The sequence below is a fragment of the Nicotiana tomentosiformis genome, chromosome 12, assembly GCF_000390325.3.
Source record: "Nicotiana tomentosiformis chromosome 12, ASM39032v3, whole genome shotgun sequence".
NCBI classification, from domain to species: domain Eukaryota; kingdom Viridiplantae; phylum Streptophyta; class Magnoliopsida; order Solanales; family Solanaceae; genus Nicotiana; species Nicotiana tomentosiformis.
In genome coordinates this window covers 95,642,436-95,658,979 of record NC_090823.1, presented here as the reverse complement: position 1 = coordinate 95,658,979, position 16,544 = coordinate 95,642,436, and the positions used below count along the sequence as shown (strand labels likewise).

Sequence of the window (16,544 nt, the reverse complement as noted above, 5' to 3'; positions counted from 1 at the left end):
TTGCCCTGTAACAGAGTTTTTTGAGAAATATATTTCATGTGCTATATAAGGTCTTTTTGGGACATATTATATATCAAATTGAAGGTCTTGGATTGTAGTTTCCAACGCTCTTAACCATTCGTTCATACGATATCCGGATAAAACGATATAAATATCGGAAGATGGGCGAATCACAGGGTACAAAGCTAGCATCTTTTGACTTTTCAAAATTTGTTATATTGCTTTAACTCGTCTCTCTCTCTCTCTTTATTTTTACACATAATCTGACCAGAGAACTCCATAAAAAACGGTCCTTGAGTTCTCTAATTGTGCTTCAAATAATACTAACATCTCGGATACGAAATCAAGAAGCGATAACATTAGAACGATCCCTACGACGTAAGTATCGCTATATCGCCTCTCTTTTTCTTTGTAGTTTGAGTTTTAGAATGTATTTAATAGTTAATAAAAAATTTTAATTTCTGTATTTAATCTTTAAAATATCAAGAAAAGTTGATAAATTCATTTCCTAATAGTTAGACCTCACGGGACGATGATCGGAAGTCGTGAGTTCGAGTTATATGACTAGTAGTGGACTGTTTTGTGGGTTGTTTCGTGTTTTTTTAGGCTTTCTGTTATACTGCTGATTTATGGAGTTTGGAAGTATAAAAAGGGCGTGGAGAAATGCCACATGTGGTAGGGTAGAAGGTTGGTCGCTCGTCGTTGTAGTTACATGCTAATTGATAACTTGTTGATTGAGTGTATAATGGTATATATTTGGGGGTTATGTTGTATTGAAGGTCCCGAATTGTAATTAGTTTGGTTTTGACTTGTTGATTATATTATGTTTGTATCTCGCCTATAGTAGGCTTGAGGGAGCAGTAAACTCAGGGGAAATACTGGCCGTTTTATTTTAGAATCGAGTTATCGTTTGAGATACGTAATCTACTACCGCCATCTAAATTGTACACGTATATCTTTGTTATAGGGTTGGCGCGCTAGTTGTCATAAGCTTGTTGTTGAGTTGTATTGACGACTTGAGGTATGTTAAGGCTATCCCTTCTTTCTTTTTGGCATGATCCAAATGATACAAACGAAACGAGCAAAATACGCAACTTTCATAAATGACTCTATTCATAGAAATACTAGGGGTGTCTACATTCTTGATTCCCCATGTAAATTATTATTATATCCTCTATTCATGGGTCTCAGAAAAATACGTATTTTATAAAGTTTGTCCGAAAGGCATATTGATTTTATGATATTCGAGAAATCCTATTAACGTATTTCTTATGCATTTCATGCATTTATACATGTACATTGACCCATGACCAGAAGGCATTATATACACGTATATTATATGTATATGGGATATGAAAAAAGGTTACGGTGTTATATACGCACCAACACCTGATCAGCTGGTATATGTTGATAATTTTGCCCACAGTGGACGAGATGATACGATGGGATGCCCTTAGAGGCTTGATGATATTATGTACACTTATACCTATGCATGATACGACATTTACATGCACGTGCATGACATTATAAATGTTTCAGGATTTACAAAGTTATTTAGACTCATATGTGAAATATTTACCCCATGTTTCATCTATGTCTTTTATGTACTGATTTTCATGCTTTACATACTCAATACATTATTCGTACAGACGTCCCTTTTTGCCTGGGGATGCTGCGTTTCATGCCCGCAGGTACAGATAGACAGGCTGACGGTCCCCCTTCTTAGGATCCTTGATCAGCGATAGTTGGTGTGCTCCATTTGATCCGGAGCTGTTTTGAGTTATGGTACGATGTGTTTGCATATATATATATATATGGGTACGACGGGGCCCAGTCCCGTCCTTTATACAGTTGTACACTCTAATAGAGGTCTGTAGACAGTCAGGTATAGTTAGATAGTATGTGGCCTTGTCGGCTCACCCTACCGTATTCTATATATATATATATATATATATATATATATATATATATATATATATATATATATATATGTCTTTTGGGCATGTTTTCCCACATAGGTTGTTCATATGAATTAATAGTTTATTTCCAAACGTTATGCATGACCTACACTTATTTTATGTTTATATCTTAGACGAATGCTTAGGAGTGTTCGATAAGTAGAATTCGGGCACTCGTCACGGCCTATCGGTTTGGATCATGACAAAAGTGGTATCAGAGCAGTTCTGTCCTAGGGTTGTCTATAGACCGTGTCTAGTAAAGTCTTATTTATGGGTGTGTTGTGCACTACACTTATAGATATGAGGCTACAAGATATTTAGGATGGTTACTTTTCTTTCTTATCTTAGATCGTGCGATATAAGAATTCATTTTCCTAACGACATGTTATGTTTTTAGCGATGCCCAAGAAGGCTACAGCCGCCCAGAAGGGCAAGTCCGTGGATGATGAGACTACAAGTAGAGCGCCACGAGTTACCAGGTCTTGAGGAGAGTTGCATAGTGAGACTCCATCTCAGACTTCACATACCCTGCGCTCTCCAGAGGAGATCCGAGGGGTACCAGCTCCAACACCCGCTCCAGTACCCCCAGCTCCTCATCCAGATGCACCGGGTCAGGAGATGAGAGATGTTATTAAGCTATTGACTCGATTAGTGGCCGCACAAGCTCGACGCCAGGAGGTTGGTATTGGTCTTGCAGATAGGACCATTAGTGTGAGGGTTCGTGATTTTATTAATTTGGACCCTCCGATATTCACTGGAGCAGATCCAAACAAGGACTCTCATGTATTTATCGATAGGATGCAGAGGACTTTGAGGGTAATGAAGGCCACTGCGACTGAGTCAATTGAGCTAGCTTCCTATAGACTTTGGGATATTGCAATTACTTGGTACGAGTCTTGGGAGTTGTCCAGAGGTAAGGATGCCCTTCCAGCAGTATGGCAGGATTTTACAGAGGCTTTTCTTCGTCATTATTTGCCACCAGAGCTTAGACGGGCCAGAGTTGATAGGTTCTTGACTCTTCGACAGGGTAATATGAGTGTTCGGGAGTACAGCCTTCAGTTTGATTCTTTGGCTAGGTATGCTCCCACTATTGTAGCTAAGATGGAGGATCGGGTTCACCGGTTCGTGATGGGGTTGTCCGACGATAGGTGGTGCAGGTATAGTTCAGCCAGCGGGATCTATAGATGGTTCGTCATTATTAGTATGCCCCCTGGGCAAGGATCACATGCACCAGCCGACCGTGGTAGAGGCACAAGTGGAGCATCTAGCTCGAGCGGTCCTCAAAACTGCATTTATACATTAATTGGTCCACAGGATCAGGAGTCGTCACCTGACGTTATTATAGGTATATTATCAGTCTTCTCATATGATGTATATGCATTGATTGATCCAGGTTCCACCTTATCGTATGTCACTCCATTGGTTTCTAGCAAGTTTGGGATAGAACCTGAGTTGATTAAACCTTTTGAGGTGTCTACACATATTGGGGATCCAGTGATATCTAGACGGGTATATAGAGATTGTATAGTAGTAGTTCTTAGTCGTTCTACAGTAGCAGACCTGATTGAGCTAGATATGGTAGAATTCGATGTTATAATGGGTATGGATTGGTTGGCTTCTTGTTATGCTAACGTTGATTGTAGATCAAAGATGGTTCGGTTCCAGTTTCCAGGGGAGCCAGTTCTAGAGTGGAAAGGTAATACTGCATCGCCGAGAGGTAGGTTTATTTCCTATCTCAAGGCAAGGAAGATGATCAAAAAGGGCTATATTTATCACTTAGTTCGGGTACAGGATGTGAAAGCAGAGTCACCGACCCTTCAATCTATTCCGGTGGTTAATGAGTTTCCCGATATTTTTCCCGATGAGCTTCCAGGCCTTCCGCCAGAGTAGGAGATTGAGTTTGCTATTAATACATTACTAGATACTCAGCTGATATCTATTCCTCCTTATAGAATGGCACCTGTAGAGCTGAGAGAGTTGAAAGAACAACTGAGGGATTTGCTTGAAAAAGGCTTTATCAGACCCAGTACATCACCGTGGGGAGTACCTGTGTTATTTGTAAGAAAGAAATATGGTTCCTTACGGATGTGTATTGATTACAGACGGTTGAATAAGGCGACGATCAAGAATAAGTACTCACTCCCGAGGATTGATGATTTATTTGATCAGTTGTAGGGTGCCAGGTGTTTCTCAAAGATAGACTTGAGGTCGGTACTACATAGACTTGAGGTCGGGGTACTATCAGGTAAGGGTTAGAGAGAAGGATATTCCGAAGACAACATTCAGGACTAGATATGGGCACTTTGAGTTTCGTGTTATGTCGTTCGGTTTGACCAATGCCCCAGCGGTATTCATGGACTTGATGAACCGTGCGTTCAGGCCCTTTCTAGATCTGTTCGTGATTGTATTTATAGATGATATTTTGGTTTATTCTCGTTCAAAGGTTGAGCATGCAGATTATTTGCGTACTGTGCTCAGAGATCTACAAGAAAGGAAGTTGTATGCAAAATTCTCTAAATGTGAATTCTAGTTGAATTCTGTAGCCTTCCTTGGTCATATTATTTCGGGTGAGGGTATCCGGGTCGATACACAGAAGATTGAGGCAGTGAAGACTTGGCCTAGACCCACGACACTGACATAGGTTCGTAGCTTCCTGGGTTTGGCAGGTTATTATAGGAGATTTGTAGAAGGGTTTTCTTCCATTTCAGCACCATTGACAAAGTTGACTCAGAAGGCAACCAAGTTTCAGTGGACTGATGTTTGTGAGCGGAGTTTCCAAGCATTGAAGAACAGATTGACTTCAGCACCGGTTCTGATACTTCCAAAAGGGACCGATGGTTATGCTATCTATTGTGACGCTTCGGGCATTGGATTGGGCTGTGTATTGATGCAACATGGTAAAGTTATCGCTTATGCTTCTAGACAACTAAGAAACCACGAGAAAATTTACCCGACCCATGATTTAGAGCTAGCCGCGGTGATTCATGCACTAAAGATATGGAGGCACTATTTGTATGGCATTCATGTTGATATCTATACGGACCATAAGAGCCTTCAGTATATATTCAAGCAAAAGGAATTGAATTTACATCAGAAGCAATGGTTGGAGCTACTAAAAGACTATGATGTTGATATTTTATACCATCCAGGAAAGGCAAATGTAGTAGCTGACGCCCTCAGCCGTAGATCTATGGGTAGCTTATCATATTTACAGCCAGAGAAGAGTGATATAGCTTGTGAGATTCATCAGCTAGCTAATCTTGGAGTTCGATTATTAGATTTAGGTGGTACCGGAGTTACTATTCAGGATACGGCAACATCCTCTCTAGTAACTGATGTGAATAAACGCCAGTATGAAGATCCTATGCTAGCTCACTACACAGATACAAACCCTTAAAAGGAGAAGACACCATTGGACATTACAGGAGATGGAGTCCTCAGATATCGAGGTCGATTATGTGTTCCTAATGTAGCAGGGTTGCGCCAACATATTATAGGAGAAGCTCACTATTCTCGTTATTCAATTCATCCAGGAGCGACGAAGATGTATCATGATATCAGGGGAATATACTGGTGGGATGGAATGAAGAAGGATATAGCAGAGTTTGTTGCTCAGTGCCCTAATTGTCAGCAGGTTAAGTTTGAGCATCAGAAACCCGGTGGATTATTGCAAGCTATAGAGATTTTGACTTGGAAATGGGAAGTGATTAACATGGATTTCATCATAGGCTTACCTCGTACCCAGCGTAAGTTCGATTCTATATGGGTTATTATTGATAGACTTACAAAATCAGCCTATTTTCTGCCTGTCAGGACTACGTATTCAACAGAGGATTATGCAAGGATTTACATTAAGGAGATAGTACAACTTCATGGTGTCCCTATATCTATTATCTCAGATAGAGGTGCTCAGTTTACAGCTAATTTTTGGAGGTCCTTCCAAAAAGGATTGGGGACTCAGGTGAGTCTTAGTACAATATTTCATCCCCGGACAGACGGTCAGGCTGAGCGTACTATTCAGACACTAGAAGATATGCTACGGGCTTGTGTGATAGACTTCAGGGGTAACTGGGATGATCATCTTCCACTTATTGAGTTCGTATATAATAATAGTTATCATTCCAGCATTTAGATGGCTCCATACGAAGCTCTTTATGGAAGGAAGTGTAGGTCACCTATCGGATGGTTCGAAATTAGGGAAACTACATTAGTAGGACCAAAGTTGGTACAACAGGTAGTTGACAAGATTAAGCTTATACAGGAAAGGCTATTAGCAGCTCAGAGTCGTCAGAAGTCATATGCAAATAATCGATGACGAGACTTGGAGTTTCAGGTAAATGACTGGGTATTACTAAATGTATCACCGATGAAAGGCGTTATGAGATTCGGTAAGAAAGGAAATCTTAGCCCTCGATATATTGGACCTTATAAGATCATACGCAGAGTAGGCCAGGTAGCATATGAGGTAGATTTGCCTTCCAACTTGGAGTCAGTACATCCAGTTTTTCACGTGTCTATGCTCCGCAAGTGTATTGGAGATATTTCTAGAGTTGTTCCAGTTGACAATGTTCAGGTCACAGAGCATCTATCATATGAGGAAACTCCCATTGCTATACTAGATAGACAAGTTCGGGGATTGAGAACTAAGGACGTAGCTTCAGTTAAAGTACTTTGGAGGAATAATAATATGGAGGAGATGACTTGGGAAGCTGAAGAAGATATGAAGTCTAGGTATCCTCACTTGTTTCTGCTTCCGAAGGAGGATCGGACTGAGACATCACAGCCTTAGGTACGTATATGGTACTTGATTCTTATGTTAGTTAATGTCATTAGTCGTGTGAGACCATTGGTGTTATTGTTGATTGTGGCCCTGTGTGGCTTTGTATTGTTGGGTTTTCTGTCTGACAGGTTGATAGTGGCACCATTACAGAAGAGACTCTGCCAAAAAATTCTATAAATATCTGGGAGTTTAACATTCGAGGACGAATATTTCCAAGGGGGGAAGATTATTACACCTTGTGCGTCCCAAGGTGACGTATAATGAATATGAGACTTGTTAATCATGATTTAAATAAGTTTAAAGTCATAATATGAATATATATGATATTTGGATAAAACATATAAAGTTTGGAAAAAATCGGATTAAAGTTGCGGAAAAACCAACTAAGGATTTGCCTTGTAACAGAGCTTTTTGAGAAATATATTTCATATGCTATATGAGGTATTTTTGGGACATATTATATACCAAATTGAAGGTCTTAGAATGTAGTTTCTAACGCTCTTAACCGTTTGTTCATACGATATTCGAATAAAAAGATATAAGCATCGGAAGATGGGCGAATTAGAGGGTGCCAAGCTAGCACCTTTTGACTTTTCAAAAGTTGTTATATTGCTTTAACTCGTCTCTCTCTCTCTCTCTCTTCATTTTTACACATAATCTGACCAGATAACTCCATAAAAATGGTCCTTGAGTTCTCTAATAGTGCTTCAAATAATACTAACATCTCGGGTACGAAATCGAGAGGCGATAACATCAGAACGATCCCTACGACGTAAGTATCGCTATATCGTCTCTCTTTTTCTTTGTAGTTTGAGTTTTGGAATATATTTAATAGTTAATAAAAAATTTTAATTTCTGTATTTAAGCTTTAAAATATCAAAAAAAAGTTGATAAATTTATTTCCTAATAGTTAGACCTCACGGGATGGTGATCGGAAGCCATGAGTTCGAGTTATATGACTTGTAGTGGACTGTTTTGTGGGTTGTTTCGTATTGCTTTTGGGCTGTCTATTGTGCTGCTGATTTATGAAGTTTGGAAAGATAAAAAAGGCGTGGAGAAACACCACATGTGGTAGGGTAGTAGGTTGGTCGCTCGTCGTTGTAGTTACATGCTAATTGATAACTTGTTGATTGGGTGTATTATGGTATATTTGGGGGTTATATTATATTGAAGGTCCCAGATTGTAATTAGGTTGGTTTTGAGTTGCTGATTATATTATGTTTGTATCTCGCCTATAGTAGGCTTGAGGGAGCAGTAAACTCAGGGGAAATGCTGGCCGTTTTATTTTAGAATCGAGTTATCGTTTGAGATACGTAATTTACTATCGCCATCTAAACTGTACACGTATATCTTTGTTATAGGGTTGGCGCGCTAGTTGTCATAAGCTTGTTGTTGAGTTGTATTGACGACTTGAGGTATGTTAAGGCTATCCCTTCTTTCTTTTTGGCATGATCCAAATGATACAAACGAAACGAGCAAAATACGCAACTTTCATAAATGACTCTATTCATAAAAATACTAGGGGTGTTTATATTCTTGATTCCCCATGTGAATTATTATTATATCCTCTATTCATGGGTCTCAGAAAAATACGTATTATATAAAGTTTGTCCGAAAGGCATATTGATTTTATGATATTCGAGAAATCTTATTAACGTATTTCTTATGCATTTCATGCATTTATACATGTACATTGACCCATGACCAGAAGGCGTTATATACGCGTATATTATATGTATATGGGATATGGAAAAATGTTACGGCGTTATATACGTACTACCACCTGATCAGCTGGTATATGTTGATGATTTTGCCCACAGTGGCCGAGATGATACGATGGGATGCCCTCAGAGGCTTGATGATGTTATGTACACCTATACCTATGCATGATACGATATTTACACGCACGTGCATGACATTATAAATGTATCAGGATTCACAAAGTTATTTAGACTCACAGGTGGAATATTTGCCCCATGTTTCATCTATGTCTTTTATGTACTGATTTTCATGCTTTACATACTCAGTACATTATTCGTACTGACGTCTCTTTTTGCCTGGGGACGCTGCTTTTTATGCCCGCAGGTGCAGGTAGACAGGCTGACGGTCCCCCTTCTTAGGATCCTTAATTAGCGAGAGTTGGTGTGCTGCATTTGATCTGGAGCTGTTTTGAGTTTTGGTACGATGTGTTTGCATATATATATGGGTACGACGGGGTCCAGTCCCGTCCTTTATACAATTGTACACTCTAATAGAGGTCTGTAGATAGTCAGGTATAGTTAGATAGTATGTGGCCTTGTCGGCTCGCCCTACTGTATTCCATATATATATATATATATATATATATATATATATATATATATATATATATATATCTTTTTGGCATGTTTTCCCACGTAGGTTGTTCATATGAATTAATAGTTTATTTCCAGACGTTATGCATGACCTACACTTATTTCATGTTTATATCTTAGACGAATACTTAGGAGTGTTCGATAAGTAGAATTCGGGCACTCGTCACGGCCTATCGGTTTGGGTCATGACATGTAGCTTCATCCCTATATATCATAGTATAATAGTTTTTCGACAAAGGGTGTTCAACTGACCACCCTTTCTCGACTGTTGCTCCGCCCCTAACTGGGATGCAAGGTGAACCCCCTTCACCTTGTTGAATCCTTTTGGCATAAGAAAATTTCTTTTTTGAATCGCCTTGTTTGAATTTCGGGCTTCGCTATCATTCTCCTAAGAGATGTGTTAAGATTAATCTACAGACAATTCAAATAAGTTACACAGTAAGTGTAATTTAACTTGTTCTAATATGTTATATGTGACTGACTTTAAATAACTAAGCTTATTTTCTAGTTGCTGTAATGATCAAAGGATTTGGCTTAATAATCAGGGCATTTTGGTTGGTGATATTAGGTTATGTAGTTGATTACTTATATGTTGTAGGCCACCTTAACGGATAGTGTAAAAGAATACAATGTCGTCAGTGCACAGAAATTAAACAAATGATCAAATTAGTGAGGTATACAGACAACGAAAAGTCTTAATGAGGATCTATTTGTCTTTGTTAGGCATTGAGATAAATATTTCTTTAACACTATCCTCCTAACTTTTACTGACAGTTAGTAGTTCAACTGTAGGTTGAACTCCAGTCCTATTCTAAACATTTTCATGTCACAGACCAAAACACTGTTTATTCATGTTTGGAAGGATCTGAAAATAAGTTCAAGACATGTTGTACTGAACAAATAATATAATATCTTGAATACAGTATGGTCCATATATGATATATCCTTATATTTGAGTTTTGTGTAAGCGAACATTAACCAGTTTAGGAAGTGACAAATATCTTGACAACAAAAAAGAGCCTTGTCTTGTAATCCGTATTGTTTTATTGTGATTGAAACACACATGCATTCCGTCCTGATGCGCGCCTGAATTTCTGTGTTCTTGATCATCAGAAAATAGAAGAGTGTCTTTTTTAATGTCTGATTAGTTTCTGTAGAGGATGAAAAGACGTTCTCTATTATTTCTTGTAGAATGCATGATTAATTTATCATTTCCTTCTTAACAACAGATATGTGAATTATTTCCAAGCTGTCTTGTCTTGGATAAAGATTGCCCCCCTAATAATTCAATTTTATCTGTTCTGAGTTCAAAAATAATCTTTGAGAAAAGAGTTCAAAATTATTCCATTTTTATTATGACATTGAGAAAAATAATCATTTGAATTTTTTTATGCATCAATCAGCAAGTTAGTTTTTACTAACTGAAAAGAAAATATATTTAATTTTACTTCACAATTATTCATTACTGTATCACATTTTCAGAATACAGGACTTATAATCAGTTCTGTCCTCACAGAGGATCCACTCCTATGGTAGTGGCGACAATGGGACTTTTTACTACATATTTACCGCTAGTTTCCACCCAGCTCAAAGAACCATAAACAAGATAATTATCTACTAGCAATGGACCTTCTATCCTTAGCTTGTAGCTTTGCTTTTCATACTTCTCTTTGAAAACCAACTTGTCAGGTGCAACACTAACTTTATATTCATCCATTGAGGTCAATTTGGCTGTATATACAGACATACCATCTCCTACATTAGTCACTGTCCTCTGGAATTCTTGTATCCTTTTAGGATCTGACTTACTGCTGTTATAATTGAAATAGCCTATGAATGATGGATAGTTTAAGTCCAATGATGGGTTGGAACAAGAATAAGCAGAGGACCTTGTAATGGCTTTTATCTGTTGAGATGTAAAATTTAGAGCACAGAGGAGATTGATATAGTCCTGTGATGTAATGTCATAGATAAGTCCAGGGTCTAGTGCCTTATTTGGATTGATATGGCCAGCTCCCATGGCTAGGGGAATAGCAGCATTATTGTTGCGACCGATGTCTCGGATGGGCCTTTGCGTGTTGTCCAATGCGTCGGCTGTGGTCATCATGGCCGACCGGATGGCAGCAGGGCTCCATTTGGGGTGTGCTCCTTTCAAAAGTGAAGCTACACCAGCAGCATGAGGGCATGACATTGACGTACCGGATATGATGTTGAATTTACTGAAAAGCTCTCCCGAGTTAATTTTAGTTGCGGGTGATTTTTGAGGCCATGAAGCTAATATTAAGGCTCCAGGAGCCATCAGGTCAGGTTTGAGGATAAAGGGGCAGCTTTGTGATGGTCCCCTTGAGCTATAGCTAGCAACTTTTGGTGCTGGTTTAGTACCAAGATGTGTCACTTGAAATTCAAGTCTTGCTTTAGGTGAATGACTATTCTTGATGTACTCCAAAACTTTATCACCATCTTCAAACTTCAAAAACACAGCTGGGAATTCGCTTTGGAGGTAGAATTCCAAGTCTGTGTAATTTGTTATGAAGACACCACCAGCAACTTTTGAGTTTCTTACATTGTACAGTTGGTCACTTATTGATCCATTCGTGTCATAGCAGATGGCGATTTTGTTTGCATTTTTCTCCAGTTCCTTCTCCTCTAGGCATGTCTTGAGAAAAACGATGGAACTTTCGCTTGAACTTGAATTCCCGGGGTAGAGAGATAAACCAGTGACTGAAACTCCATTACCTAGAGTTAGTGTCCCGATAAATTCGCGATCAACTGTGCCAGCAGCAACAGTGAGAACCCAAGGTGTTCCGTTGTGCAAAGTCTGACCGTCAGGCCCTTCATTTCCTGCTGAAGTGGAAACAAATATACCTTTCTCCATTGCTGCAAATGTGGCAATAGCTACCGGATCATCATATAGCGCACGACCATCTATGCCTAGTGACAAGGATAATATATCCACTCCATCCTCAATTGCCTGATCAATTGCAGCCAGAATGTCAGATAACATTGTACCCTCATCCCACAAAGCCTTGTACATTGCCACATGAGCCTTTGGTGCCATCCCTGTAGCAGCACCAGGGGCATAACCAAAATAAGATACAGATTCTACATGACTTCCTGCAGCTGTAGAAGATGTGTGAGTTCCATGCCCGTCTGTGTCACGAGCTGAATTCATCAAGATGGTAATATTCGGATTGGTAGCAATTAGGCCTTTGTTGAAGTAACGCGCACCAATGAGTTTCTTGTTGCATAAAGAGGAATTAAATTGAGTGCCACTTTCGCATTCTCCTTTCCATCTTGATGGAACTTCAGTCATCCCATTATCAGTATAGCTTTTACTCTCTGGCCAAATCCCTGTGTCAACTAATCCAACTATAACATCTTTGCCATAGTCTGACTTTGGCCATACACCAGAATTGGAATTTAGGCCAAGGAATTGAGACGTGTGTGTCGTGTCACTTTTAACTGTCATGTCCTTAGTTGAAGAAAGATAGCCTGGAGAATTTTTGATAACTTCTAGCTCAGAAGAAGAAAGACTTGCACTAAAACCATGAATGGCATTAGTGTAAGCATAAACTATTTTTGATGAGGAAAGGGAATTTCTATTACTTGCAGTTCCAAGACTTGAACTATCTGATACAGAAGCAAGAGTGGTCAAGTACCAATTTTGATGGCTAGAGAAAGCTGTTGGCATGGCTGACAAGTCCATATGGATGATATAAGTTTCTGACTGAGCCATAATAAATGGATTTAGAGTAAGTAAGATAGCAAGGAACAAGAAATATAAGGTAATACAATTGGCCATATTGTTTAGCAATGAATGGAAAAAGGAATAATTTCTTGAACATAAGCTAGTTTACTTATATAGGTAAGTGAGAGGAATGAGAAGCCAAAAGTATTCCCTGTCTTCCAACTTCTCCATTGTCCATATTTTCTATATACTTAACTGGCAAGTTAAAAGAAACTTTGCAATTATTCCAATTCTGCTTCACTTTAAAGGAGCTGTCTTTGCCATTGCCCCATCTATCATGTCATAGTTGCTTTAGTTGTAATAAGTTTTAATTATTCAGCATAATTAATCAGAATGGTTAACAATTTGTCTACTATTTGAGTAAGATTTTACACTATCAAGTTACCTAAATGATAATTATAGGTAAACCATCCCTAATAAGCGGAAATATGGCATGGTACCTGTTACTACGTGTTAAAATACGCTAACAGTGTAAACACTAATACTATATCAGTAGTAATAAACTTGTTGCCCTCAATCATGGGACCAAAGATGAAAGATGCAGACAGGAGTGTGTCCATCATATGTAAAGCCTTAGCCACTAAAACTGACTACTAAATCAATAGATAAAAAGTAGCAGCCCAGTATATTCAGTGGTCCACATACACTTAAGCTGACGATCTAGATGACAAAGGAGAGGAGGACCAACCAAAATGGATTGTCAATGTTGTCATCTAAGTCTCCGGACAGTGGACATACATATATTTTATATTATATGCTTTTAAGTCTCGACATATACACTTATATTTCATGCTCAGCTCCAGCACTTAAAAATTGATTTCAGCACTCTGTGCTTAAAACTACTTTATTCAGCTGAGACAAACAATCTTCAGTCCTTTAGCCAAATTAACAATGTCTTATTCCTTTTTATATCGCATTCTTCCTTTGATGATTCTTTTCACATTTGGAGAGTGACATCGGGATTCTTGCAAATGGAAAAAAGAAAAAGAGAATGAACGGGGAATTATGGCTCTCATTGCCTTAATAGGAGCGTTAATCATGAGAAACATTGCATACATGCTAATAATTTTTTATAATTAGAAACCACCCAATGTGTTGGCTAAATAGAAGTCAGAGTCACTTTTTACGGGTAAAAAAACACTTGGTACAATCAGACTTTTATCTTGCAAAAAGTTTCCACAAGTAACATTGAGTTTCTGATATTTAAGAAGACTTCAACTCAAGCTGTCATAAAAGCAGTAAACAAGAAAACTTCAACTTTAAAGAAAATTCTTGTAAGAAAAGGGGGGTTTAATTTAAACATGATAAGGGAATTTTTTTTATGGTCATGAGTCATTTTCTATCTATCAATATGGGAAGAAGAAAAACTTGCAATAAGTTTTTAACTGTACCATAGAATTTTGATATGTAAGAAGACCTGAAGTCAAGCATGTCCATAAATGCAGAAAAGCAAGGAAAGCTTCAACTTTTTCTTGTGTTTATTTCTTGAGTCAAGCATTACTCATTTTTGTTTCAATTGCCAAATTCAATCTCTTTCGAAAAGTACTTTTTGCTTGTTAACCAAACACGAGAAAACGTTTTTCGTAAAATGAATTATCCTCCCAAAAATATTTTACAGAAAATGTTTTACATCGTAGCGAACTCTCCTAAGAAAAATAAAGGACGCTATGTTTGGGCGAAACATGTGAGCCTCGTCCCATCATATTAATCAATGGGAATTATTAAAAGAAAGTGTGGTATAATGTGTCTTCTTTTTCAAGACAAAAAATCATCAGTCGCTTTCACAGTTTGTGCCAGTGGTGAATATTGACACAATCTTGTATTATCTCCAAATACTTTTCCTCGCTTCCCTAATCAAAGTCGTTTCATTTAATAATCAGGACTAGTAATTTGCTGCATCAAGCTCACCGATAAAAGATTCATATAACAAGACCTCAATTAATTTGAAATTGACGTGTTGTTGGTTGAAATTGAAACTTACCAACCTTGGTGAATAGTTCAATCTGCCTAATAAGTGAAGGAAAATTTCTCTATCTTCACTTTTAATTGTTAAGCTCCCTTTAAGAAAAAATAAATAAAATATGTATTTTACAATTTTACCCGTAACAATGATAGCATTCCCAAAAGTCTTGGGGAATGAGTAGTTAATAATAAGGGTAAAACAGAACAAAAATAAAAAGATTGTCTTTCTCTTGATTTAGTAAAGTAGACAAGTAAAAATGAAAATGTATTTTTAGTATAGTGAACAATTAAAAGTGAACGGATGGAGTAATAAACTGCAAACGCATTTAAGGATGTGGCCTAGTAGTCAATGAATTGAGTTAAGATCAACTAATCTCATCTTCAAATTCCAATACGTGGGAGGTGACACTAGCAGGTACCCGTGAAATTAATCAAGATGTGCCAAGCTGGCTCGAACACCATAATTATAAATAAATAAATAAATAAATAAATAATACAAATTCACCTCTCTAATTTATCAAAATGATGTATACTTCAACTTATTATTGGAGAAGTCATTTTGGATAGGTAGTTGTTCATCATTACAAGGGATCAATCCTTATATGTCAATTAAATAACTAGGGAAGTAACTAACTAGACTCTTTTTGTCCTTTAGTTTGTAGAAAATATAATAAAACAAGTAAGAAATAAGAAATGAATTATGAAAAAAGGAGGGGAATCCTAGCCCATGCGGGTATTATAATAATGTAAATTTTACTTCCTATAGCAAAGCTTTATATCATATTTATTATAAATAAAAATTCTTTTAAAATATTATTTTCTATAGCTACATTTTAATTTTTATAGCAAAATATGTATTTATGGTCACTTCCTACCGTAAAGCCATTAAATACGCTGTCTAATATTTTTTTCTCTCATTCTTTCAGTTTATTCTGTCCCAAAAATCATCGAATCTTATTTCTCTATACACGATCTCACTCTCACAGCGCCATTGTCTTCCCCATTGTTGAACCACGATTCTCCTTTATTTGTAGGTTCTCTCTCTAAATTGTTCTCAAATCCTAGATCTCGATTTGCTGGATTTCATCTCTGTTAGCATGAGTTTCAAAATATCTTGATCAAAGTTTCTGATATGAGTTGTATTTTTTCCCAAAGTGGAGCGGACATGGTCTGTTCATAGCTGAATTGATTTTGAATGTTGACATGGAAGAGGAAAGGACATAGGAGAGGGTGGCAACGGCAAATGAGATTAGGATTAGGTTTGGGGAAATGGATTAAACCATTCACATATAACCATGGAATTGTATTTGCAGGTTCATCAGCAACTATTGAAGCCGAAAGGAGAACAAAAATATACAATGACCTTAATTGTAGAATTGTAGATGTATTTATATGTATTCGGGTCCGAATACATTGATTTTTAGTTTGTATAATGAGTTTCTCTTCTTGTATTTAGATGTATTTATATGTATTCGATAAGGCATACACTGATTTTTATTTTGTACAGTGATTTTTGACTGTTGTATTTAGATGTATTTATATGTATTTGAGTTCATACAACAATATTTTTAAATACATTATTAGTTATATCATTTTGATGTTATTCATCAATTAGTTATGCATTCAATCTAATTGTATTCATCTGTATTTTCAACCTAACTATATCCATATGTATTTAAACGGAAAAGGGCCAAAAAATGTCCTTGAACTATTTGAAATAGCTCAAAAATATCCTCCGTTTG

At 37.4% G+C, this 16,544-nt stretch overlaps 2 protein-coding genes across 2 annotated transcripts; one reads left to right on the top strand and one right to left on the bottom strand.

The window, feature by feature from the left end:
- The first annotated feature begins 6,324 nt into the window (after positions 1–6,324).
- LOC138903070 (uncharacterized) lies at positions 6,325–6,747 on the top strand. The gene has a single exon (XM_070190984.1). It carries the CDS (start codon positions 6,325–6,327, stop codon positions 6,745–6,747), a length of 423 nt encoding a protein of 140 aa, XP_070047085.1.
- Positions 6,748–10,529: 3,782 nt separating this feature from the next.
- Positions 10,530–13,030, bottom strand: LOC104091913 (subtilisin-like protease SBT3). The gene has a single exon (XM_009597354.4). The coding sequence runs from the start codon at positions 12,892–12,894 to the stop codon at positions 10,603–10,605; it is 2,292 nt and encodes a 763-aa protein (XP_009595649.1). The 5' UTR covers positions 12,895–13,030; the 3' UTR covers positions 10,530–10,602.
- Positions 13,031–16,544: the final 3,514 nt, after the last annotated feature.

Coding starts and splice junctions, on each gene's coding strand:
- LOC104091913 (XM_009597354.4), bottom strand. CDS start 12,894: ATGGCCAATTGTATTACCTTATATTTCTTGTTCCTTGCTATCTTACTT.
- LOC138903070 (XM_070190984.1), top strand. CDS start 6,325: ATGAAAGGCGTTATGAGATTCGGTAAGAAAGGAAATCTTAGCCCTCGA.